At 51.6% G+C, this 26,169-nt stretch overlaps 2 protein-coding genes across 16 annotated transcripts in view; one reads left to right on the top strand and one right to left on the bottom strand.

The window, feature by feature from the left end:
* Hsf2bp (heat shock transcription factor 2 binding protein) overlaps window positions 1-4,429 on the bottom strand; it is an 80,940-nt gene extending 76,511 nt beyond the window's left edge. For 8 of the 11 annotated variants that reach the window (XR_002789810.2, XR_010039315.1, XM_003463967.5 and 5 more), the window contains exons 1-2: window positions 4,248-4,413; window positions 3,239-3,389 (exon numbers count right to left, since the gene is read on the bottom strand). Coding sequence is in view for 9 of the 11 variants with exons in the window: in XM_003463967.5 (XP_003464015.4) it covers window positions 3,239-3,389; window positions 4,248-4,280 (184 nt within the window). In the remaining 2 variants the exon portion in view is untranslated. Of the gene's footprint in view, window positions 1-3,238; window positions 3,390-4,247 lie in introns of all 11 variants that reach the window. The other 3 variants (XM_063224537.1, XM_013146096.3, XM_063224538.1) reach the window with 3 other exon arrangements.
* Window positions 4,430-4,457: 28 nt separating this feature from the next.
* On the top strand, window positions 4,458-25,933 carry Rrp1b (ribosomal RNA processing 1B). Of its 5 annotated transcripts, none has more exons than XM_063224535.1 (17): window positions 4,467-4,614; window positions 5,761-6,038; window positions 11,952-12,034; window positions 13,397-13,454; window positions 14,485-14,570; window positions 15,120-15,181; window positions 15,567-15,696; window positions 16,551-16,615; window positions 16,944-17,122; window positions 18,598-18,692; window positions 19,454-19,551; window positions 20,596-20,615; window positions 21,564-21,698; window positions 22,311-22,948; window positions 24,403-24,552; window positions 25,129-25,192; window positions 25,696-25,933. In XM_063224535.1, exons 3-17 carry the CDS (start codon window positions 12,005-12,007, stop codon window positions 25,860-25,862), a joined length of 1,977 nt encoding a protein of 658 aa, XP_063080605.1. In that variant the 5' UTR covers window positions 4,467-4,614; window positions 5,761-6,038; window positions 11,952-12,004; the 3' UTR covers window positions 25,863-25,933. The 5 variants fall into 5 exon arrangements, with proteins under 5 accessions (XP_063080606.1, XP_063080605.1, XP_003463972.2 ...); XM_013146099.2 differs by lacking the exon at window positions 4,467-4,614 and adding an exon at window positions 5,312-5,473; XM_013146100.3 differs by lacking the exon at window positions 4,467-4,614 and adding an exon at window positions 5,518-5,660.
* The last annotated feature ends 236 nt before the right edge of the window (window positions 25,934-26,169 follow it).

The raw sequence follows: 26,169 nt of genomic DNA, 5'->3' as shown, positions 1-26,169 counted from the left end.
CAGCACTTGGGAGGCCGGGGCAGGAGGACTGCTGAGTCTGTGACCAGACTGGACTATGGAGTAAATTCAAAGCCAGCCTGAACTACATAGCAAGGCTCTGTCAAGATAGACAGACAGACAGACAGAGGTCTTAGATATCCAAAATACAGTTATCAACTACAGGAAAATTAAATGCTTCATTTTGAACTATAGCCCCACATTATCCTTTACAGCATTGTCCTCCTACAAGTTCAGGATCACCTAGTTGTCTTTTATCTTTAGCCCCCTTAATTTGGAGCATCTCTAAGTCCTCTCTTCTGGTATGACACTACAGCATACTTTTTTTTAACAATTTGAAAACCAAGACTTCCATTTCTATTATGCTATGGGTACAGAAGATCAGTTTTTCCACCAACAGCAACTTAACTCACACAGTAAATGGGAACAAAGCCACACTGGTGGTGGCGGCAGCACAGGCAGGTGCGCCATCTAACAGGGAGAGCTTGTGCCTGGTGCTAGAGCAGGCAATGAATGGGCCAAGGCTGTGTCCAGAGATACTCAAGAGTGATACCTCTGAGCCCACAGTATGCTCATGTTTAGGCCCTGAGGTGGGAGTGGGTTTGGTGGTGTTCACAGCAACTGGCTGGTCGCTATCCTAAGAGCAAGGAGCAGCCACTGAAGCCCTGAGCAGGGGACCAGTGTAATAGGACTGCACAGTCAAAAACTGCTCAGGCTGGTGACTGGGGGGCGGGATGCTGCCCCATGCAAGCTCAGAGATTTAGGCAAAATGTGGTGGTGGAGATGGAGATATATCAGTATGCTTTTCCAGGATAAAATGCACTGGCCTCATTGGTGGACAGGTTTCTAGGGAAGCAGGGAGGAGAGACAAGTGACGCCAGGGTCTCTATTCTCGCAGGCAGTGCTCTGAGGAGACTGCAGCAGGCTGGCGTGAGATGAAGGAAAGGGAGGGTTAACATGACTCAGGTGTGAGAAAGCAAAAATTACTCTGCTTTCTGAGGAAGTGACAATCTGTCCTGCCTTTTGCCAGGCTGAACAGCAGACACAGATAAAGCCAGGGACACAGTTAACAGGAAATATGCCTCCCAAGGACACTGTACCTGAAAAGTGTCACAGTGACCCTTTCTTTGACTGAGTGAATTCTCATTCACTGAGAAACTTCAGTCTGCAAACTCTCAGAAATTTACTACTTGAGGTTTTACTTAAGAAGAAAACACCACTCGCCTGCAGTCACTGTGACACAGAGAGGCAGCTTTGATGTCCTGTTTGCCACAGAGCTGTCATGAAGGGATCTCCTGTCTATTTGAATTTTGTAGGTTTCAGGCAACCAAGTCCTGGATCCACTCCACAGGTAGACTTACACTGCATCTCTACACAGTTTCAATTCATTTCACAGCACCTAAACTCCAAGTCCCTGTGACAATTCTAACCTCTTCTCTGTTCGACAAGATGCTTCTTGGGTTTCTCTTCCATCTGGTCTCCCACACTGCAATCAACCACAAACCTGACCTTGTCAGACTTCAGCTCCATTCCTGGTGGCCTCGACCTGACCAGGTAGGACAGACATTTAGATTCAGAAATGGATTGATTCCCAGAATGCTCTTCCCTGTGGGAAAAAACCTGAAATTATTTTAAAACAAGAAAAAATGCCAAATAGGAGTCAGACGCAGGGCCCTGAGCTTGGAGAAGTCAGGGGTACAGATAAATCCAGCAGGGTCTGCCTTCAAAATGGTAGCTAACCCGAAGAGTCTCGGAGCTGAGAAGGGTTCTAGGCCTGGGCCTCAAGCCACTCCACCATGTCTTCACTGCTGAGCAGAGAACGGCACATGAGCAAAGGAGAGCAAGAGAGCACAGGGAAAGAGGTGACAACACAGCCTGGGGAAGGAAGGCGAGGAGCCACAAGCAAAGATCTCCCAGTCTTCCTGACCAGCTCCTCCAGTGTAGCCCTCAGTGAGGTCTGGACAGAGGACTGAGCTCCAAACATCACCTCACACTGACTCGTGACACCCTACTGTATTTTTCAGAATGCCAGTTCATGACTTTACAGTGAAATGTAACATGACAGCAGGCTGCACACTCTGCCAAGTAGCATTTCCCTTTCCTGGAGAGAAAATGCACAAGGAATGACTGGTTACTCTTGGAAGCTGCTAGATGAGATCAGAACAAAGCAGGCTAGGAATTCAGACCTGCCGTCCCAATAAGAAAGAGAGGGGTCTATTTACAGATGAAAGAACAGGAATAAAGGACTCAACAAAGAACAGGGAGAAATTCAGGGAGCAGCAGCAGCTTTACAGCTAATGGACCAACAAGAGGGAGACCAGAGCTCAGGGAGAGGTGGACAGTGGAGGAGGCCTGCAGGCAGGAACCCTGGTTGGAAGGGTACAGCCATGGCCAGAGAACCTTGGTCATGTTACCACCCCACCCCATCCAACACTGCCCTTCTCTGTGAGCTCTGCCAGGATGGACGTAAGGACTCCTAGGAGAATAGGGCAGGGCTGGATGGGAGCCATAAACATTCTTTTTTCTAACTGGACAGGGCTGGCCCATTAACCAGGGCATTTGTGCATATCAAAAACTCATATTCCTAAGTCCGGATACCTTCCTGTCTGGGCCCCTGGGATACTCCTTTTCTAGACACCACAACGTAATGACCGAGTCAAATGTGATGCGAAGGTTAACTACCCTCAAAAGCTGGCTATGCCAACCCAGCTCAGTTCTGGACTTTAATAGGCTCCCAGACTGCTACATGACAGAATGGCTCAGCTCAAATCTCAACAGTCTGAGCAAGTCCTGGCAATCTTGGACTTACAAGAGTGCTAGACACTGACTCTCCCATCTACCTAGTGACAAGTGAATCTCTGCACAGTTAACTTCATTTGAGGTCTCCATGTGAGAAGATTTTAACTTTCACAAGAATGAACTTAATTTTAAGAGTAGAAGTTTTCAGATATCAGTAGTATACAATTCTTCTAAGGAAGAGAGCAAAAACAAAGAGGCCAGATAGTCTAGAGAGCACTAATAGTACCTTTCTCCCAGCACCTACACACACATGTACAAATTACACACTGAGGGCATCTCTAAGCCTTTCTTACCTTTTATCTGACTCTCAAATGAAGTACAAGAACTGTACCAATTCTTTAAAATTTATTTACAATTACTTTACAGTATGTACCTAAGTCGGATTTGTTGGGAGGCATTACTATCACCAACAGCAAATGCTAAAAACAAAATTAAGACTCACGTTTTTCTAAAATCTTTAATTTCTGGAAGCTTTCTAGGAAATCTCCATTTAGTATTCTGGGTAAGAAGTCCCGTATTTGCATCACTTCAGTTGTCAGCCGGTCCAGGTCCTTCTTTCTGACTTTAACAAATTCTTCCTTAGTTCCCATCTGCTAAAAAAGTAAGCACAGTTTATGATTATTATGTTTCCTCTCAGTTAACTAAACTCAGCAGCCCAGGTCAACCTGCTTTTCTTCCATGCCTCTTATGTTTATAATTACGTCAAAGCAGGTCTCTACCTAACTAGCCTTCTGATAGATATAGATACAGATTGGGTAACACTTTGAGCGCTGAAGCCCCAGTCTTCAAAATGAGAATCACCCCAGCATGGTGTCAGACACCCAGCATCCCAGCTATTTGGCAGACTGAAGAGGCAGAAAAGCTTGAGCCTAGGAATTCAAGGCTACTTGGGGCAATATAGCCAGATCCCATCTCAGAAAGGAAAGACGGGGGATCCAAAAACTGAAGGGAAAAAAATGGGGTTAATTCAAGAACCCCATATCCAAAAGATATGGGTAGACATATTTCATTTTTTAAACAAAATGCCTGAAATTTAACATCACAGCACCAGGCTGATGGGAACAGAAGAAGGGCAACTCTTATGCTGGTCACAGCATCAAACATCACCCCAGAGTGGGAAGGGACCTTTTGAAGGCAGTACTATAGGATACCACAAGGAATCATGGCACAAGCAGCAAAACCACACCTGAGCTGCCTGCAGTACCCCACTCTCTCACACCCAGAGCAAGCGGTCTGGGCCTTTGGAGGGCACAGAGAGGCGAATGCCAGGTCCTGTGGCAGCCGCTTCACCCCACAAACTTCCCAAGAGACTTAGGCGAAGGCCGCCTCAGGCCTGAACCTGACCCGGCCTGGCCCAGCCCACACGGGCCCTGGGGACATCTCTTTGTGCATTAGGAGAGACCCTGAGGTGGGTCACACAGCAACCTGGGCCTCCCCACTGCCCCACTGACCCAGCAGACCTCCGTGCTTCCCGTTTCGTCCATGGCGGCGGCGTTGGCTCCGTGCGCCTGTGCGGCGCCCTCTGACCCCCGCACGCAAGAAAACGCGGGAGCGCGCCGGCGCTACATCCGGGTGGTCGGGATCGAGCGCCACGAGGCTCATACCGCTTGGACTCTGCACACCATTATCAGTCTGTAGTAGGCCAGTGGTGGCATCGGCAAAGGCCGCTTCTGCTCATCTGGCTTAGCCAGAGTTTCAAACTTAATTGCAAAGTGGAGGGAAAGTGAGACCCACCCAGTGTACACATCACGTGAAACGAACTGGTTCTTTCCCTGTTTGGCGACGGCGGCTGCAGCCAAAAGGATACCCTCTTTGCAGGTAATCTCGCCTACAGCCAGCAGCCCTTGTCCCTCGCTGAGCTCCAGGGACTTTTAGGTTAAGAAGTGTAGTTATTTTGGACTAATAACTAGTTGGGGTCTCCTAGTTCGCCCTAAATTTAGGGGAGTCACCTAGTTAAAGAACTTTCTCAGCATCCCCGCTAAATCCTTAAAACATGGTACAGCCTGGGGCTTTCCATGACTCCGAAGTTAGCACGACTCTTAAAGATTTGTTCATTCCGCCAAAGGCCAGCACCTGTTGCTGCCCTCAGGTGGTGTGTGTGTGCTCCTCAGGCCTGAGGACCTACCCGACCTGCCCCGGGGCACGGTGGGGAGGGGACGATCGCTGGCTGGGAAGAACCTGGTCCCGACCCCTTGTCTGCCCTCCTTCTGGGTCTCAACTCCCGACTGGGGGTCCTAGGAGCCCCACGGAAACCCGGTGGGTGGGCGACAGGTGAGCCACTGCCCGACGGGGTTTTGGGAAATGCGCTTAACGTCTGCCTCTTGCTGGCCAAGACCAGACCCTGGCTAACCGCGCCGCCAACGGACCAGAAGTTGAGCGGGCTATACTCAGGTAAGCACTGCGCTGACTGAGCCCAGATGCACCACCCACTGCCGAGGTGACGTTCTGGTGACGCCATCACTCCGCGCCACACCACTGCCACCGCAGCTTCTGCGCCGGTGCAGCCCGGGTAGCAGGCGCGCGGTCCGGAGTGCTCCGGCGGGCGTGATGGCTCCGGTCGTGCAGCCGGCGGAGATCCAGTTCGCTCAGCGGCTGGCGTCCAGCGAGAAGGCCGTCCGCGACCGGGCGGTGAGGAAACTGCGCCAGTACTTGAGCGTGAAGACGCAGAGGGAGACAGGTGGGCGCCCGCGGGTCAGCCGCGCCACATGGCGGCCGCGCCGCCGGCCGGGGGTTCGCAGTCGGCGCCATCGCGGGCTGTGCAGCCTCTTGTGCGCTGCGACTAGGGCGGCTCGCAGCCCAGGAAAACGGCCAGGGGTCCAGTCCTGTGCTGGACGTCAATGATCGGCGAAGGGAGACTGATCCAGGTCTGTGGGCTTTGGCGCCCGCGCCTCGGGACGCTGGGCTCGCCCCACTTTGCGGTTCTCCTCGCTGATTCCCGCCTTTCTTTGACCACGACACCTTTAGGTGCTGGGGCGCAGAAGACAAACAGCATCCCTGCCCTCGAGGAACTTTAGCAGTGAAGCGAGAGGGAAGTGGCAAGTAGAATAGAGCGCATGTGTGCAGGAAAGGCAGTGAAGACCAGGGAGTGGAAAAGTGAATGAGGGCGCTCCTCTCCAGAGGCTACTGGGAGAGCCTCGCACGGTGATGTCCAACCGAGATCCGGACAGACCGGAGAGGACGCCGGCCGTGCAGACGCAGGAAAGAGCTGAGCTGAGCTTGCCCTGGGAACGGTGGGAAGACCAGTAAGTTGGGGAAGAGGGTGTTTTGAGACGAGGTTGAAAATGGAGGCAGTGGCCAGATCCATCGGGGCTGCGGTGGGAGTGCTGCAGAAGTGTTTTATGTACCTGGACCAAAAGAGGTTCTCTGAGCCCTTGTGTGCATGCATCAGGTGTGAGCTGCACTGCGCTGGCCAGGTTTTTTGTTGCACTAAGTTGCCTAAAGTTCAGTTGCTGGTAATAGTACATTTGGAATCTGCTTAGAAGAATAAATATTCTCTCCTTGTGGCATTTGTGGTTTATGGTGAAGAGAAATCAAAAGAGCCATATCCCTCCTCTCCTCCCGAAAGAGGACACTTGGGAAGTCTAAGGAATGAAGACCAAAATTCCTGGCTTTGGGATCTCCCTGAAAGAGCCGTTTTACATGCCCAACCTCAAGCTGACTTAGCATGTGTGTTACGGTTCCTAAACCAGAGTTGCTAGCGCAGAGCTTTCCTGCTTGGCTGAGATGTGCCCTGTCAGCCTAGCACTCCATCTAGTTATCTCACAGACATTTCAAACTCAGTGCCCCAATTCCCCCCCCCCCCAAAGGACATCCTTCCTGCTCCAGCTCTAGCTGGACTAAGGGGTTGATTTCCCTGTTGCCCTGGAGGCTTCTCCCACCTAATGCATTGTCTCTTGACCTAGCACTTTCACTTTCTGAATTACTCTGTCCTTATCTAAGGAGGCTTTTCTCACCTAGACTTCCTGCCCAGCTTGCTCTCTAATTGATCTTGACTCCATTTGTGTTCCCCTGAATGTGTCTTCCACAGACCAGCCCAGGGTCTTCTTCCTAAAACAAAGCTGATTGCTCGGACCAGCTTCCTTGAAATGCAGTTTGTGGATCATAAAGTCTTCCTGTGCTGGTCTTCCCTAAGCCTGGTCGTGATTGTTGGCTGCTCCATCAGCAGAACCATCAGTGGTTCCTAGTGTACCACACACCATTTCTTACCTTCTTGCCTTTGTGTCCCCTCACTCTGCAAAGGATCCAGTACCCTCTCTACTCCCAACATCCAGCCAGGCATCCCTTCCTCCAGAAAGCCTCACCTAGCAGCTTCTCTGGGGGAGGGTAAGGCTGCTTCTCTGGGGGAATAATACCAATTTCTCACCCTAGTTACTTGGCAACCTTTAATTATGCATTGATGTATTGTCCCTCCCTCAAACCCTGTAAGTGTCCCATCCAGCCTTACGAGATGCTGTGGACAGGGGGAAGGACAGGTGCCATCCTTTGCCCCTGAGGCCTCCAACAGTGTGTTGTTGAAACCCCTCCAGTGAGTGGGACCAGGACCTCAAAGTGCAGGTGGCATGGGGGTCCCAAAGACAATCAATCTGCACTGCTGTGGCTTCTGCCTGCTTAACACCCGTCACGTCCGCAGACAGTTGCTGGTTCCCTGAGTACTACACGCAGTGCTATGAAGCAAGTGTGACTTATTAATGACAGAGTAAGTCACGTCTCTGCCACAGCTGTGCCTCATCAAAATAGAAACCCAAGTTTGGAAATAAGGCAGCCTGACATTTGACTCTCACTGACAAGCTCAAACGCTTTTGCACCTTGTTAAGAAACCTGAGATTTTATGCTATCACTGAAACTTGTATCCATCTGGCAGCAGCATACATAGATAGGTCTGTGATCCTAAAAAAACAAAGTGGGGATCTTTGAACTGCTTAAAATGGTGGGATCTAATTGAGCCTGGACTGCTCCAAGTTGAGTCCCTGCCACCAGGAAGCAGTCCCTGCCTGTGGCGCCTTTGTACTGATTGAGCCGTTCTTTCCCTGTGCAGCAAACACTGGTGACATGCCAGCTGTGTGCCATTATTACTCACCCTATTCTTGGTGCTGGGAATATAGCAGTGAACTGCAAAATTCCTGCCCTTCTGCACTGTAACAGTTAATGTTTGTGTTCCATAAGCAGTGATGTGGCTGCTTTGGTGGAAGTGACAGGGCAGGAGGAGGAAATTCAAGTGGGCTTTGAGCGTACTTGGACTGCAGGGTGGCTCCCATCTGAAATGGCTCCTGTTTCGGAGTGAATAGATGGTCTGTATTCTCATTTCAAAACTTGCTGCTGTTTCCTGTGTCTGCCTATCTTTACTTTCGGGTTCATCTCTCTTTTTTTTTTTCTTTTTGAGACGCGGTCTCGCTGTGCAGTTCAGTCTGGCTTTGAGCTCACTTTGTAGCCCAGGCTGGTCTCAAACTCACAGTCATCCTCAATTAAACCTAAATTGTTATCAGAAACTTAGTTGTGTTACGTTTAAGAAACTTGTCCCTAAGAATAAAAAGATAAATTCCACAAGCAATTGAAAGAGCACAAGTGTTGTTCACTTCTTAGAGTTTTGAAAGTAAGTATTATTTCTCTCCTTCTTGAATTGCCTCAAAAATTAGTATCTTGAGCCAGGTGTGATGGCTCACGCCTGTAATCCCAGCACTTGCAAGGCTGAGGCAGGAAGATCATTCTGAGTTCCAGGCCGGCCTGTGCTAAAAAGTGAGCCCAAGGCCAGCCTGAACTGCATAGCGAGACCCTGTCTCAAAAAGGCAAAAAAAAAAAAAAAAAATTGTTACCAACTAAATCCCTCTGGGAATCATTTTCTTTTCAATCAGATTTTATTGATACATTTCAGGTATCTGTAATAATCCCCTTCATCAGAGAGGATTTGTACCTCAGGTAACTTTCTCCCCATTCTTCTCCCCTCCCTTCAACCCCTCCCTTTCTCCCCTCCCTCTTTACAAAAGCTTTTCCATTTTATCCTTTTCTCATTGCTTTTTTAAAAAACTTCCCTTCTTTCCTTTCCCCCTTCCTTCTCTTGCTCCCCTCCCATTTGAAACGTTCTTCCTATTTCACAGTACCTAGTACATATTTTAGTCCTTGTTTATGCTTTTGGTTTCTCACACCAGAGAAACAGTGTGTTATTTATACACGTGTGTCTGACTTATTTCAGACCATGGGCACAAGGTGCACCCACTTTCCCAGCTATGTCTCTGGGATATGCTTTCTTGCAGCACAGTGGTTCTCCATTGTATAAAAACCACATCTTTACCCTGTCACCAGTTGCTGGCGCTTGGTTTGTTTCCATGATGTGGCTGTTAAAATCTGTGCTGATATAAATGTGAGTGTGTATATATCACTGTGGTGAGATGGGTTTCATTCTTCTGGGAAGGTCCCCAGGAGGAGAATGGCTGGGTTAAATGGGACCTCTAACCCTAGTTTTTTGTGGACTCTCTACAAGGATTTCCACAGTGGTTGTACCAGTTCACACTCCCACCAACAGAGAAGGACCCCTTTTTCCCAGAGCTCCCTGGCATTTGTTGTAGGTTGATTTCTTGATAATGCCTACAAATAACTTATTTTATATTTGTATTGAAAATAGATGTTTCTAAATGAAAATATATTTTCATTAGTTAGGATTCATAAGCTGCCACGTGACAGCCAAGCCAAGCCAGCTAGGTTTTTGCTTTTGGTCTTTTGAGACAGGGTCTTGGTGTATAGTTCAGGCTGGCTTTGGAACTCACTATGTAGCCAGGCTGGCCTTGAACCCATGGTGATCCTCCTGCCTCAGCCTCCAGAGTGCTAGGATGACAAGTGTGCACCACCACGCCCGACTTCCCTGAAAGGTCTTATGGCTGGGGGAATTCTGCGGATTTGGCTTAAGACCATTGCTGCAGCCGCCTCCCCTCCTTAGGATGAGTTCTGCCCAGACCTGGCCCCCCTGCTCAAAGCTGTGCTGTCCTGAGAGTGGGTAGCAAAGGGGAGGGATTGACAATGCAGCTGCTCCACCAACAGTGGGGCGCCCAGGGCTTGACCAGGCCTGACCTCCAGGGAACCCATTCCTTTAATCTTTTTGTTAAGTTCATTAACATCTGTAAAAAGAAGAAAGAAAAATAGTCCACGGGGTCCTTTCTATAATCCCACTCTTTTTCTGCTGAGGGCTAATCAGACTTAGTGTCCTCATTGTCTGATCTGCCCCCTCCTCCTTCCAGCTGGGTTCTTGGGGACCAATCCCAGGAGTGCCGCTGCAGATCCAGATACCTCAGTGTGCATCTCTGAAAGATAAGGACAGATAAACAACACTACCTGCATGCCTTTAGCTTCATGAAATATCAGACTGCTGAGTTGTCACACCCTTGCATGTGATTTTTGTGACAAATCAGAATCCAGACAAGACCTACCTTTAGGCTTCTGTTGGATTTTAACACGGCCCCCTCATACAGTTTATTTGTTGGTTCATTTGTCCTGTAGAATTTTGCACATAGGGATCTTGCCAGTTACATGCTGAGGTTCTAACATGTTCCTTTGCCCCTTGGATTTCCTGTAGTCTCCTAGGTAGGTTCAACACAGTCAAGAGTGCTCACTTTTAGTGTCTGTTTTTGTAAGAACACTTAAATGGCTGGTTTTTGTGTTTTCTGTGGCATCGAATGAAGGGTTACCTGTGGAAGCTTGGGTGGTGTTGGTTTGACCCACCCATTTTAAAGCCCCTCAGTGCCTTTTATCCATTGTTTTAGCAGCCTTGACTCTTATATCCAACAATTGGCTGGGGAAACACATAGCCTTTGAAAATGACCGGAATGGGGCAGGTCACCTGCCCCCCCCCCCAAGACACCCTTACTGTCATTGACTCTGCTCTGATGGCATCTGTGCCATGCTTGGATTCTTGTGTCAGAATCCCCAGAATCAAAATGCACCATTATAAAGTTGCTGATAAGCAAAGTCCACTGCAAAATACAGTAACCACCTGTCACCAGGAATCTATTTGTCACTTTTTTAAAAAAATCGCCTTATTGTGTCCTGAGATTACAGTAACTGGAAGTTTATGCTTGTCTGCATCCATCTGGTTTATTCCAGCCAGATGCCTCCAAAAGGTTTTTCCTGGAAGGCGTGGTGGTGCACATCTATAATCCTGGCACTGCGAAGCTGAGGCAGGAGAACCATAAGTGTGACCCCAGCCTGGGTAACTTGGTGACTTAGTGAGATCTTGTCTCAAAATTAAGGTTTTTGCTTGTACTTTCTAGTACTGTGTCATTAATAACACACAGGGATATTGGAAAATGTATTTGCGTTATAGTTCCGTGGTTCCTGGGCTTAGAGACGCTGAGAGCCTGTGCTTACCCCACACAATTTGTGATTCCTGGTGTTACTCAGCATGTTATTTCATGGTTCCTGGGGTGGCCCAAGGAAGTATGGACTGAAGGAGCCTGGTGGCTTTGTCCTGGATAGAAAGGCAGAGGGATGGCCCCTTGAGAGATTGGAGAGAGTGAGGCCCACCCAAAGATGCCACCTAAAACAGCCCGAAACTACCCAGCAGGTGCCGACTGTCAAGGAGAAAGGTGATTGCTATACTTGGGCCTCTTTTACCAAAAGATTCCATACTTGCCTCAGTTTCCCCGAGGCCTTTCCTGCCTTGAGTCTGCCCGTGGTGAAGGGCTTGCTGTGACCTGGAGGGTTTGAAGGTCTCATGTGCAAGGCCAGGGGACGTTTTGGTTTTGCAGGATGAGGGTGCAGCTTGGTATAAAGTGTGCCTCAGTGGGACCTGGTTTGAGAAGAGACCCCCTTGAGGATGTTTGGCTGTTCTTGTTGTAGTTTGGTTTGGTTTTGGTTTTGGCATTTTGGGGATGGAACCCTAGGCATGGGCTTTTCTGCTGAGCTGGTGCTCCCAGCCCCAAGGGTTGATTTTCGTTCTGATCACACTTGCTTCCTTATGTCACTCTGCACATGAGGACCTGCCACCTTCCCTCCAGCCGACAGCTGTGTGTGCAGTAGTCTGTGTGTTTATTTGCAACAAAGGAACATGTACTTCACATTTAGAAACGCTGACACTCTTTGGTGACAGTTCTAAACTTTTAAGAAAGGAAGGAGTTAGACACTAAAAAGACCCATTTACCTGTTTGTTTTTGCTGTGTTTTCCCCTGTAGGAGGTTTCAGTCAAGAAGAACTCTTAAAAATCTGGAAAGGACTCTTCTACTGCATGTGGGTGCAGGACGAACCCCTCCTGCAGGTAACATGGCCCCTTTGTCATGCTGCTGGGTCTCTGCCAAGGGTGAAGACTTAATTATTGATCCTAAGCATACCTTAAGCCAATTGAAAAGAAATACTTAGATGGGTCACTTTTTTTCTCTTGTCTGTACAGAAAGGGTTGCAACATCCACTTTGGTTAATTATCCTTTTAAATATAAAGAAAAAAATAAACATACTGAGCATGCTCAGTCATGGATTTACTATTTTTCTGTGGTCATTGGGTACATTCTGTGGTAGGTTTTTTAAGTATAAGTTTATGTGTATGGGCAGAAGGTGTGGTCTGGCCTAAGGGCCTGGGAGACCAGGCTATAGGCAGTTGTTTACTGGATACATAGGACACAGCTGTCCTTTGCGATCCTCAAAGAGCCTGCAGCCAGGCCCCCATGGTGAAAGCCTGTTTAACTAGGAAAGCTTGGAGGAAGCCACACTATTTCCCAGGATGTGTGTGTTATCCTCGGTCCCCATCTGCTAAGCCCGGCCATCAAAACTACCTTAGAAGACAGTTGTCACTTTCTTAAAAGCCTTGTTGTGATACCCAGAAGCGAATCTGCCTTGGTAGCCATAGGGACTAAGCCCTGGAGAAGAGTGGCTGCAGACCTCCATGGCAGGGGCGTCCTGGCTGCCTTGCCCCTCTGCTTGCCATGTAATGATAACTTGCTTTGGTTTCTGGCATCTCCTGTCCTGAACACATTCTCAGTGGGCTAGCTGGGCAAAGTATTTTGAGATTACATTCAGAGTAACAGTGTGCAGACAGGTGAGGGAAAAGGAGGCCAGGCAGTGTGTCACAGCGCCGGCGAGGGTTGTTGATTCTTAGGCAGCTCGTGACCGGAGCTGGTTTATTGGCATTCTCTGAGGGGTGCACATACCCGCTGCGACTCGGTGCCCTTCAGAGCAGAGTCTGGCATGGGGTTCCCGTGTAATCACTGCCTTCTGCCCGCGCTGGCCAAGCCAGACAGAGGACTTTTGGTCCCACAGGAGAGCGCCAGGGAGGAAACCCTGCGCCTTGTCTCTCCTGTACCAAGGGATCACGACTGGATCTCAGCTTAGCGACAGCTTGACATACTGTGTCCCTGCCGGGGGTCGTCCAAGCTGCCTCGCAGAGGCGCGTTTTCAGATGTACAGATGTACAGGTCCCAGAGGTACCCAGAGTGAGCAAGCAGCGCTTTGCAATTGGGAATTCGTGTTTGTGAAGCCCAGATACCAAGTCACAGCACAGCAGCAGAGCACCCCGCACAGGATCGCAGGCTTCTTGCCCGCCGGCAGAGGGAAGGTGCAGGCTGGGGTGCTGGTCACAGCGGGACCAGAATGATAACCCGGTGTTTCTCCCCACCCACCTTCACAGGAGGAGCTGGCAAACACCATCTCCCAACTCATCCACGTGATTAACAACTCCGAGGCCCGTAAGTCCTGCTGTTTTCACGGCTTTCCCAGCTCCTCATTCGTCGCTCTGGTAACTTGCCCAGGAGATTTGAGTCATGCAGCTTCTCCTTCCTTCAGACTTTCCATCTCCCAGATGCTGCAACCGCATGCGTGTCATGTGATGAGCTGTCCTCCTTTTTAAATATGCACTAGGTACCAATTCTCTGAGGAGAAAGAGGTGTCTCATGGAGTATCACTGGGCATTTAAATGTTAGCATCAACAATCCCCCAGAATTTTCAAGGTCTGAGTCACTGTAACACACTGAGAGGCCAGAGGTTCGTATTCCAGCACTGACAGCAATCTCTGGGGCCTGGTGCGTCTCCCCCAAGATCAGAAACATGGCGGGCAATAGATAATAAAGCAGAAGATGTCACTGGTAGTAAACTGTAAAGCAGTTCCTTTTTATCAAAAAGAAAAGACAAAGGGGAAAATGTAAGTTTCCAAGACAGTCTTTGATTACTTAAAAGGATAGCAGGGTTGTTAATTCTGCTTAGTACTCCACCAAACAAAACCACCAAGTCACCTGGGGAATCCCCAGTGGGTCTCTAACTAAGCTGACTTGGAATGAACAAGGTTCTATGTGGGATGCATAGAATAGGGTTGCATATATTGAAAGTGGTGCAGGAAAAAAGGCAATACATTAAAAGTAAATTCAATGAAAAAATGTCATGGTTTAACCAGTGGTTTTAGCTGATTGTTGGGTATGCGTGCATTGGAAGGATCGGAGATGCGAGCAGGGGATCTTGATTTTGGTAGAAACGTGGCCTGGCAGTAGATGACAGAAATGCCCGAAGTGTGCTTTTGAGTAGGAGACAGCACCCATCTTCCCATTACTGTGTTCTTATGTGCATCTGAGGAAAATGGTGGAATGCTCAGTTGTTGGCCAGAGTTGCTAGCTGCCCAAGAAGCCACGACATGAGTGAATGAATGCTGGTTTTTTCTCTCGCTGTCTTCTTGCTGTGTGGTCCCAACCTGGCAAGTGCGTGCTCAGGGCCTCTTGTTTTCCGCAGAACACCTGTTCATTCAGACCTTTTGGCAGACAATGAATAGAGAATGGAAGGAGATAGACAAGCTACACTTGGACAAATACTACACGGTACGGCCAGCGTGCCTTCGCCCGGATGCGGGTCTGTGTCTTAGAGCCAGCAGGGGAGAGGGTTGCAGCTCTGTGGGAGCAACCTTGCCTGCCATGCACGATGTCCTGGGATCCATCCCAGCTTGCATGGGCTGGGGGAAGCTGAGGCAGGAGAATCGAGAGTTTGGGTCCAGTTTGAGCAGCTCCGCAACTTTGTCTCAGAATTTTTGAAAGGGCTGGGGATGTAGCTCGGTTTGGAGATGCTGGGTTCAATTCTGTACCCAAAGAGCAAGCTCTAGTGAAGCATCCTGCGTCCCAGGGGAAGCCTTGCAATCACCGACAGCGCTGAGCGAGCGTGTGCTGCAGGCTGTGGCGCTGAGCTGTCGGGGAGGAGTTGAGGTCTCCTCTGGAAAGAGTTTCTGATCTAGCAGTTGACTGTGCTCCCCCAGGCTGGGTCTTGGCTCAGGGCCAGAGTGCGTGCCTAGCACGTGCAAGATGCTGGCTTTGATCCCAGCACTGCTGTGCCTTTCTCTTCCATTACCTTTTCTAACAACACTTGTCTGTCTTCAGCTGACCCGCCTGGTCCTTCGGCAGTCCTTTGAAGTTCTGAAGCAGAACGGCTGGCAAGAAAGGTCAGGAAACTGCTTGAGTTAGGAAATGTAATGGCCTTGAACATTTGTAAAGGCTGGAGAGCTGTGGGTGGGAGAACTTGCTCAGGGTGCCCAGGCTGCTGGTTTTGATTCCTTGCACCCTAGGGGAAAATTGCAGGACAATGCAAGGATATTTTGCACCTAGTTCAGAATTCGTTCTTACCCTGCATATCATTTCCAGTAGGAAGGCATAAAACAATTGCACCCATTCGACAGGGTGACACTTTCTAGGGATGTAAGGGATTGTTTTCTCCTGTAAAACTTTCAGCCCTGTGTCATTCGGGATGCACACTAAGTGTCGCTCTCTCTCAGAGAACAGAGGGTAGTTGGCACGCTCTTGTTAAAGACCACGTGTGTCTCTCTTCAGCCGAGTCCAGCCTTTCCTAGATGTCCTGACAAAAGAGCTCCTGTGTCCCGAGAGTCAATCTCCCGATGACATCAGGTTCCACTTCATCGACATTTACCTGGACGAGCTGTCCAGAGTCGGAGGACGGGAGGTAAGAAGCAGGCGGGCGTTGTGTCAGCAGTGGGACAAGATCACAGGAGCTGTGGGACTCCTCAGCAAAACGTCACTGCCTACGGGCGCTTGGTGCAGTGGCACAGTGGCATAAACTAGTTCAGCCACTCCCCACTTGGGGTGGGACCTAAGCAGCTGCAGGGACATGTAGACAAAGGTTTATGCACTAAGGATGTACGCAATAGTCTTATAAACAAAACCGAGCCGGGCGCAGTGACCTACACCTGTAGTCTAGGGAGGCCGAGGCAGGAGGATTGTTTGAGTCCCGGAGTTTGGGGCCAGCCTGGGCAACATAGGCAGAGTCTGTCTCTTAAATTTAAAAAAACAAAACAAAACAAAACAATTGAATGCAACCTACAGAGCCCAATAAAGAATGCAATGGTGCAGAGAACCCTCAGGATACATTGAGTGGGGAGCAGTAAGAGAAATTGCAGACGGCAGAGCTATGCAGACACTGTGTCTGTCTGTGCTCATCCATAGATAGACTGAAGGCTGGCAAGGAGAAGTGCGGTCTTACCACATGAGCTATTTTTACCTTTCTTTCACAAACACTCCATGGTGAACTCTTTTAATTACAGCGTTATACTTATTAACAGCCAGAATTCCTCCATGTCCCGCTCCAGTCCCCAGAGGTTCTCACAGAAGAGCGCCCACATGTGCTGCTGCAGGGCAGCGCTGGGGCCGCCGGGGTGACGGAGTAGCGCAGGCCCAGGCAGCTCAGATGAAGTGTGCACTCGGTCAGTCTGAGTCTCCTGGGAGAAGGGCACAGGGCTCCCTCAGGCCACCAGGAGCCAGGGCTTTGTTTTCTTGACTGCTTCCTGTCTGCAATTACAGCTGCTGGCAGATCAGAACCTCCAGTTTATTGACCCGTTCTGCAGGACTGCTGCCAAGACTCCGGAGTAAGTGTTCCACTGCTGGGTGATCCTTGGGGGTCTGGGTAGCTGGTGCTGGGTGGCGGGTGGCCACCCCGAGTGGAGATCCCGAGTGGTTCCCAGGAGTGAGACATTTAAAGTGTGGAGCCTCGGTCCCCCCACCCCGAGTTCACATCCCACAGCTTCTGTGCACAGCACATGGGGTTCCTAGTGTGTGCAGTTGATGCCACCCCTGTCATTAGAGCTCCAGGGTCCTCCAACCCGGTGGCAACTGTGTCCCAGGCTCAGTGTAGTCATAGCTGTTGGTCTGTGGCACCCCTGTGTCACCACATTCTCTCTTCGCTTCTACCCCCAGCCACGCGCTGGTGCAGAGGATCGCCCGGGCTGTGTTTGAGGTCATCGCAGATCAGTCTTCCTGGGTCCCTGAAGGGACCGTGGAGGAGCAGAAGATGAATGGGGTTGACGATGCCCTCTCTGGAGAAGAGATCCCTGACAGTGAGACCCCGTGCAAAAAAGCAGCGAGGAGGAAGGCAGGTGAGACTATTCCTCCCAGGCAGGGGTTTTGGTTTGGGGGCTGGTGTTTGGTTTGTTTTATTTTTTGCCTTTTTTGTGTTTTGCTTTTTGATACCACCTCACTAAGTAGTCCAGGCTGGCCTCGGACTCTGAATCCTCCTTCCTCAGCCTCCCAAGTAGCAGGCATGTGCCACCACACCTGGCTCTTGTCTCCATCTTTCCACTTTGGTTTTTTGTTTCCTTTTGTAAATCCTCATCAGGCAGACTCGAGCACGTACTGGAACTGGTGAGTGGAAGAGCTCTGCCCTGGACTCCTCCCGAGAGTGGATGTGGGGTGCTGTAGAGCACCTGTGCCTATTGGGGACACTGCGGGGCTGAGACCCCAGCTCGTGAGCTAGCTCACACATGCTGTGTCCCTCCGGGGACTTCTGGGCTCTGAGGGGTTTTTTTCTCCTTGTTGCTCTGTGTGAACACTGTGGGAAGAGCCAACTGTGTGGAGACCGCCTGCTCATTCCTGACTCCTGGCTTCCTTGGGTCCTTTCCCTATGGGTGTGTAAACACCTGCCAGGGGCTGACATTGTCCCCACTACTGCTTCCTGTTCCCAGTAGCTTGTGCCATGTTGGTGCCCAGAGCGAAGTGTTCAGGTAAAGTTCACTGCCTTGTGAAATATTTTCCATTCATTGAGAAAGTAGTGACCAATGGAAATCCAGTAACTTTTTCTTTTTTAAGCAAGACACAAAATAATGTGTAGAAGGAGCCTGATACCTGTGCTTTTAAAAATCCAGAATACCAAGGCGTGGTGGCATGGGCCTGTGATCCTAGCAGGTGACTAAAGCAGGAGTATTGCTAGTTTGAGGCCAGCCTGGACGACATGGCAAAACTCTGTCTCAAGTTTAATTAAAAATTGTTTGAGCAGTATCTGTAATAATAGGCTGGGATGTTCATGATGGAGGCCTCCTGGGGCAGCCTCGGGAGAATCCGTGAACTAGTACAGGTTAGGCATTGCTAATCCAAAATTTGGAACTGAAGGTTGACACGATACTCAAAAAGCTCTGGATTGTGAAGCCTTTCACATTTCGGGGGTAAGGGATGCTTGGCTTAAAAATCTGCATATATCTAAGATCCCCAGCACTATTAGATCCAAAATAGTTCTGGTCCCAAGTGTTTCTACAAGGGCCGCTCAGCCAGCAGGACACATTTCACCGTGGCCCTAACCTCACTGGCTCTCAGGGCCAACTCCCAAGCGGCTTCTGTGCTTCTGTCTGTGTCATCATGGTGGTAGCAATAGCACAGCTCATGCGTTCTCCCCAGTGAGCCTCCGTTTCTGAGGGCTGAGCAGCTGGAGCATCTGGGGGGTTGTAAGCGCTGGTGCACAGTGTTTCCCTTTGAAGAAATCTTCATCACTGAAGAGCACCTGGCTAGACATGACCCATGGGCATCCAGTCATTGCTGTGTACGTCCCACATTGAGTGTTTTTTCTTTGGTGTTTTCACAGCACTGGACAAATGCCACGCCAGGAGAGGTGGGATCGGTGAAGACAGAGAAGGACGAGACTGTGGACCTCTCGAGGACACAGGGCGGCTTCTCCAGGTGGGGTGGCTGCTGCTGTTTATAGAACAGAGATTTATGAGGGGGTGAGGGTGGCCTGGCTGGAGAATTAGGGTCAGAGCTGATAAACTGCAGAGCCTGCTCTGCAAATCCCTTTTAATTCCTTTTGTCATGGGTGTCACCCTCCTTAGAATGAGCTTATTGGAGACTCAGCTGGTGGCTGATGGTGCATGCCTGTGATCCCAGCACTCTGGGAGGCTGAGGCAGGAGGATTTCAAGTTCCAGCCTATCCTGGGCAACTCAGCCATTGACTGAGGTCCTGCCGTAAATAAAGAGTGGAAAAAAAAGTGTCAGGGGTCAGTGCAAAGGCCCTGGGTCTGACGCCTGGTACTGCAAAAAATGAAAAAGAAAAGGAAAAACAGCTTATATATTGGAGGCAAGTTTACATGGAGTGGAATTTTGAAAACATGAGTCTTTGGATTTGGAGTTGCTAGTATCAGTTATATTTTATACAGTAGCACTTTTCAAATAAAGTTTCCTGTTACCAAATGCAGATTGGAAATCTAGATTAAATCTGTAAAGAAACACCACGGTGAGTGTTGTTGGCTTTTTGTGTCACAGCTGAGAGGAGGGACTTGCTGGCCTTGAGGGTCTCCCAGGAGTGACAGACAGTGTGGGTTTTCCAAGCAGAGATTGCTCCCTGGTGGTCAGCATTAGTGTGTGCTGGGCATGGAGGGACCAGACTCCCGAGTCAGGCAGTGTTGCGAAACCAACAGCTTATGCTGTGTTTCCCTTCTTCACAGTTTGACTATAAGGCCATTGCCGACCGACTCGTAGAAGTGACCAGCAAGAAAAACATCCCTCCCTTCAACCGGAAGCGCCTGTGCAAGCTAATCAGGAAGTAAGCGGCGGGCGGGCTGGTCATGCCTGCTGTGGCGGCTCTTGGCCTGCCCTTTCCCGTTTCCTTTTTACTCACCGGTGTTTGCGGGCCTGGCCTCTTGGCATTCAGAGTTGGGCCAAGAGGGTCAGTCAGTTCAGTGGTCAGTGCAGGTGTCACCAACCACAGTGCCGTGGTGACGTGGGATTTGCTCGTGCCCCATGGTGTACTGAGACGGATGGTGGATGCCAGTTGTCTCTCTGTATGAGCACAGTTGTGTGGCACTCAGGTTAAGAAACTCCTTAGAAAGAAGTTCTCTAAATTTTCTGTGTGTGTTAGGAGTTTCCTGGGGATTAAACCCGGGCCTTCTCACTAAGCTACGTCCCAGGCCTTTCTTTACTTTTTACTTTGAATCAGGGTCTTGATAATTTTCCTAGGCTGGGCTCCAACTTGTGATCCTCCTGCCTCAGCCTCCCACAGTGCTAGGATTATAGGCATGTGCGACTGCACCCAACTGCTTTTCCCTGTTTCATGGTGGGGTAATCAGAGGCCTTGGGGAGGGCAGTCACAGGCAGAGACTCCCATAGTCAGTGCAGGACCCAGCCACCTCCTGGGTACTGTGGCCCCACCTTTGTGTGCCTCCCACACCCTGGCAGCATGTGCTGGCTGGAAGCCTTGGGATTGGTGGAGAACACGCCAGTGCGTCCCAGCAGAAGTCTGAGCTCTTGCTGCCTTTAGAAACAAGGGAGGAGAGTTCTGAGTTTCTCCGGGGCTTTCCTTCCTGTGCCCGCAAGGCTCATTAAACTCTGTGTACCCTGTGGGTGGTGATGGTGCGATTTCTCCCTGGGCTCCCTCCTGGTGTCCCTGGGGCGCATCCTCGATGGCCTTCCTCACTGCAGGAGGTGGAAGTGAGCTGGGACATTCAGGTGGCCTGGTGCAGGGTTGGGGTGCAGCAGAGTGGTAGGGTGCTTCCCCAGCACACATTAGGTCCTGGCTCCCACCCCTAACACCATGTGTCTGGCAGACAGGAGGTCTCTCTATGTACTCTTGTGCTGTTTTCTTTTTCAGGTTCCGGGGCCTCTCTGCAGGTAAGGACAGTCAGATTATAATCCAGAATGTGAGCCCCCTGGGAGCAGCTCCGACAGATGTGGAGAATGGGGATGAAGGTCCCTCGCTGACGAGGTTTCCTAAGGATGGGAGTCCGGCCGGTGCTCACCTCGGGCTGCAGGACATGTCTGAGGGCTTGGCCTTTGTTGCTGCCCCCCTCTTCATCCTGAGAACCCCTCGAATGCTGGGGCCGGTGCCAGGCTGGGTACAAGAGCAGTGCCTCATCTTGGTGTTTGTAGGGTTTTAAACTGGGTCTGTTCTTAGTGGGCTCAGGATATTACCTGGAGCTCACATGCGTGTAATGCTGAGGAGTGAACCTGGGCTTCCACAGAGTTACAGCCCGGCCAAGTCACCAACACGTGCCTGGCTCTGCAGCAGCCTGTCCCCCAGGAAAAGCTGAGCACAAAAGTAAATGAGAGAACTCTGAGAGGCCAGAGGAGCTGGGCGTGGTGCTAGGAGCGCTTGGGTAGCCTGAGGTGGGAGGATCATAAGTTTAAGCCCAGTTTGGGCAATTTAGCAAAACACTTGTCTCAAAAATAGAAGCTCTGGGGTCATAGTCCAGCATGAAGGCCCTGGGTTCAGTTCCCAGTCCACCAAAAAAAAAAGAAGCAAGCTGCAAAGATTGGTCACCTATGTGCAAGTTGACAGTCCCATCCTCTGCCCCTTGCTGGGCACTGGCAACTGGGGACAGTATCACAGAGCCAGTGTGGGCCTCAGAGCTAGGGCTGAGCTGTAGGGGCGTCACCCGATTTGTAACCCACAGCTTGCTGGGTTGAGAATCCATAGTTTTTTTTAAAGTATGTGATTCTCCGTCATCAGCTTCCTGCTCTGGGGTAGAAGACATTGAGAGGAAGCTCACCTGTGCGACTCGGGGCAGGCCCAGCTCCCAGCCACAGGCCGAGCTGACAGCCTCGCACTGGCCCTTGCAGGTGGTGCATCTGTGCTTGGTTTCCCTGAGGAGGTGTCTGCAGATGAAAATGACCATGCTGTCAGCCAAGGAAAAAAGAAGAAAAAGAGAAAGAAACCTTTGGAGCCAGCTGGGCTGGAGCCAGAGCCTGAGGGAGGTGAGCTGCAGGGCTATCCCAGGGTCTGGGAAGAAGGCACCCCATGGTCTGGGCACTGAGCTCAGGTCCTGGGGTGCTGGCTCAGCAAAACGTTTCCATTTGCAGTAGCTGAAAAGTAGAGAGTTTTGCTGTTGGCTTGGGGTTTTTTCCGGGCTTTTGGTTTGTTTTTGTTGCTGCGGTTTTTTGGTGCTAAGGATCAAATGCAAGGCCCCTCGAAAGCTAAGCAGTGTACCCTGGCGCTGATCTTCACCCAGGCCTTGGAGCACAGGTTCCATGACTGCCCTGAGTCTGTGGCTTTGACCTTCTGGCCTTAAAATTATTGGAAATCTACCTATGTCAGTCCCTTTCTACTGAAGTGGACGTAAGGCAGGGTCACAGTCACAGTCACAGGGAAAAAACAGCTCAGGGCTGCACCCAGCACATGGAGGAGGTCAGAGCTTTTCTGGTAGTAAAAGCTGCAAAACCAAGGGGCCAGGGCTCCAGCTCAGCTCTGAGCCTGCACAGTATCACCAAAAGCCCCCCAATCTGTGGCTGCTCTTTGGCTGAGAATCAGATCCAGGCTCTCCTACAGAGCCAGGAGCTTGTTTATTGGTCTGTTGGATGTCTCTGTAGGAAACACAGCAAGTCTTGCCAAAGGCAAGGACAGTGAAGGCGGCCTTCAGAAGAAGAAAAAGAAAAAGAGGAAGAAGAACCACATCCAGCACGAGACCTGTGACCCCAGCGATGCAGCCGTCTCCCTTGAGCAGCGTGGGAACGGCCAAGCTGGGGGCAAAGAGGCTATGCCCAGCGCCGGGGGCAAGGGTGGCGTAGAGCAGTCCTGCACCACCTCTGGGCGCAGTAAGAGGAAGCGGCAGAAGAAGAGGAGCCTGAAGGCACAGGGTGGGGTCTGGGGACTTATAGCGTCACCCCAAGAGGACAGCGGGCATCCTCTAGCCCCTGCTGCCCAAGCTTCAGCAGATGGAGCCCAGGCCCCTAAAAGAAAGCGGAAACTCGGGGCTTTCCCGGTGAACGGCAGTGGACTGGCCACGCTAGCTTGGCCTCAAGCACAGAAGGAAGGAGACGGTGGCCAGGCCACGCTACCCCAGTGCAGGAGGCCTCAACAGAAGGAAGCGGAGCCGTGGAGCCGTGACCTCTTTCCTCCGTCCAACCAGGAGACTGCGGTCTCCAAGAAGAGGAAGAAGATGAAGGAGGTGTCAAACTTGGAGAACAACGGTGTCCTGAGGTCCAGGGTTGGGCAGTGCCAGGCTACGGTAAGGCGGGCAGGACCTTGATGTGTGGGCTGAGGTTGGTGGACAAGTGTGTCCTGGTGCCACTGCTGCCCTAAGGGAGGGAAGAGGCTGGGGTCAGCAGACCTGACAGGCAGCAATGCACCAGGTAGAATGTTATGGTACCCAACAGTGCCCATCTCGGGGCCACACACTTGGTAAGTCAGGAGGTCCCTGTGGAGCTGGAGGTCACCGTCTGGGCGTAGGCCTCTGTCACTCGCAGTCCTTGTTTTTGTCATCTGCTTGGCCCATGTGGTCTCCGAGGCACAGAGGACACCAGAGTACCCATACTGTCTGTGTCTGGGGAAAGGAAGCAGGGTCCAGGCTCCTGACCTGAGCCCCAGTCCCTGCCCTGACTCTGGAAGGGCTGTGCTTAGCAGCAGGTCCACAGGGCAGTTCTGGTGGGGCAGCCCCACCAGCAGTGTGCACACTATGTCTGTGACAGGCCTGCAAGGCCAGGAGGACACACTTCTCCTGCCGCCCTTGCTCAGCACCTGCGCTCCACACTGCTGTGCAGTGGCTGAGACTCAGGGCCTCCCATCTCTCCGTGGCCCAGTGGGCAAGCGCGTTAAGCGACAGGAATGCCTCTGTCTGCGACGGTGAGAACCGGGCAGAACTGGGCCTCCGAGCACCTCCAGCCCCAGGTCCCTGGCCAACAGCATCACCCTTTGTGGTACATCTTGCTACTCTGTCCTGTGACAACCAGCACAGTTGTCCCAAGGGAGGTTTTCTCTCCCAGCAAGACCATGTGTTGGCCATGTCTGTGCAGGCAGAGGTAGGGACCGTAGGAGGGCACTCGGGGCAGCAGCGAGGTGTTGGTCCCCTGACGAGGAGAATCCATAAATGCCATGGCATCCTGCACTGGGCACCCTAGACACCTACTGGCATATCAGCAGGGTCAGGCCTTTGCTTTGAGGAGTTGCCAGCTGACCCACCGAGAGGCGCTCGACTTCCAGAAGGGGACCCACGGGGCCTCTTGAGACAAGGCCAGAGGTTCAGCTGGCTTCAGACTCACTGTGTAGTCTGCTGTGCCCTTGAGCTCGCTGTGATTCTCCTGCCTCAGCCTCCTGAGTGCTGGGATGGCAGGTGCATGCCCCCATGCTTAGCTGATAGCACTTCACAAGCTGAAGTACTTAACTAATGGGCTTTGAAAGGCAAGACACAGAAAACACAGGGCCTAAGCTTGCAGGCAGGGACAATAAAGGGGATTTTTACTGCTGAGGAGAGCGTTGTGTCCCATCAGCTGGGCTGGGTGGCGCTGGAGCCCTTGTGTATGGAGTCCACACTCTGCTCAGGGCAGAGCTCGGGGCAAACAGGCGGGACACAGCAGTTTGGAATGGAGGCTGGGTGAGGGCATCCTGGGGGGGGGGGCACTGCCTGCCGTCACCTCCAGTGTGTGGAGCATGACCCCTCTCTGGGCTTCTTGCTCCTGCAAACAGGACAGCAGCAGGACGCTCAGCCCTGTGAAGAAGCCACTGAGGATGGAGAATGACTTTGTGAGGTTCAACACCTGCCTCTTACCAAAGCCCCTGTTCTTCAGAAAACCAAAGAGCGCAGCTGCCGCCTGCCCCCCGGATCCTGCCGCCCAGGTGCGCCTTCCGCAGCACCCCGACAGCGGGGAGCCCGTCCGCAGCCTAGGGCTACGCGGTCAGAGGTGCAGGTAGTTTCCCACCTGCGTGCCCCAGGATGGGCCGTGGCTTTCAGGGCCGGCCCTCGTGAGTGATGGCATCCACCCAGGAACACGCACCATGAGCAGGGGATGGCGCTCTGTAGTGCAGAAGGCTCAGCACCCAGGCATGTTTCTTTCGCCTTGAGCCACCTGTCCGGCCCCTTCTGTTTTGAGACCAGGCCTCAGAGTTGTTAAGTAGTTTGTGTGGGGCTGGGACTTTCATCCAGCCTCAGTCTACCAGCACGAAAGGGTGGGTGTGTGTCCCACAGGCTGGGGCGTCTGGTGACAGGGCCCTGCTGACACTGGGGGTGGGTGGAGGGTTTTAGACAATGGGGTCTGTCCCTGTCCCCTCGAGTCTGTCCCCACTTTCAGGGCAGAAGACCCAGCTGCTTCGGGGCCCTCCCTCTCGGGCAGATTCCTGGAAAATCCCAGGGAGATGAAGCCCCTTGAGCACAGTCTATTACTCCCGATGCTACTATTAACTTTTCTCCTGCAGTCGAGCAAAACCCCACCCAGCTCCAAGAAAGTCACCTTTGGGCTGAACAGGAACATGACAGCAGGTAGGTTGTGTGTGGCTTCAGGGCACATCCCCCAGGACACACAGCACCTGTCAGGCTGAGGGCTGAGGTCAAGACCTCCCCTCAATGCCAGTTTATCCTCTGGAAGGTCCTGGGCATGCAGAACAGACATCCCAGGACCTTTTTGAGAGGTCACCTGCTAAAAGCACGGGATCAGATGCCAGGTACCCAGATGCTTCCATATGGCCATCTCACAGGGACCACTTGGGGGCACCCTGGTCCCCCACTGTGGTCTCTGCCAAAATTCAGGGCCACCCATTTCCAGGGAGGAGCAGGCAGAGAACGGGCTTCCATCCCCACATTTTGCTTTCATAGCGGGATGTGGGCTTGTTTTTAGGGTTTCTGAGGAGTTTAGGGGCCTGGCCCTGGGGGTGGGAGTGTTTAGCAACCTGGGTACCTGGAGGGCTGTGAGCAGCTTCCCCGCCTGCGGGGTGGAAGGCCCCCCACCATGTCACCCAGTTAATGAGGCCTCCTCTCCCCAACAGAATTCAGGAAGACAGATAAGAGCATCCTGGTCAGCCCCACGGGCCCCTCCCGTGTGGCCTTCAACCCCGAGCAGAGGCCCCTCCACGGGGTGCTCAAGACGCCCACTGGCTCGCCTGCCTTGACTGCCACTCCCAAGAGGAGGCCGAAAGCCTCGGACTTCTTCTGACGCACAGAGCCCCTTTTTATAGACTGCTTTTGTACAGAGTATTCTATAAATTAATTATAACTTTGAAAGCACAGCCGTCTTGTTTCATGCCCCCCGCCGTGGATCGAGGGCTCAAGGTGCTGTCCCTCCTGCAGGGCAGGGTCTGCTCCTGTGGCAGCTCAACCACGGCCACCATGCAGACCCTGAGGCCAGGCATGAGGCCAGGGGCACTTCCAGGCAGAGCCAGGGGACCCAAGGCTGCCTCATCAAAGTGGGCTGGGCATTGTAGCCTCACTGGTCTGTTTCCCCTTGAGCCCTGAGCACATCC

This window comes from Cavia porcellus, unplaced genomic scaffold (assembly GCF_034190915.1).
Source record: "Cavia porcellus strain 051 isolate PalLab524CR breed Dunkin Hartley unplaced genomic scaffold, mCavPor4.1 scaffold_15, whole genome shotgun sequence".
In the NCBI taxonomy this organism is placed as follows: domain Eukaryota; kingdom Metazoa; phylum Chordata; class Mammalia; order Rodentia; family Caviidae; genus Cavia; species Cavia porcellus.
The sequence above is the reverse complement of the archived record's forward strand: the minus strand, read 5'-3'. Positions and strand labels throughout refer to the sequence as shown.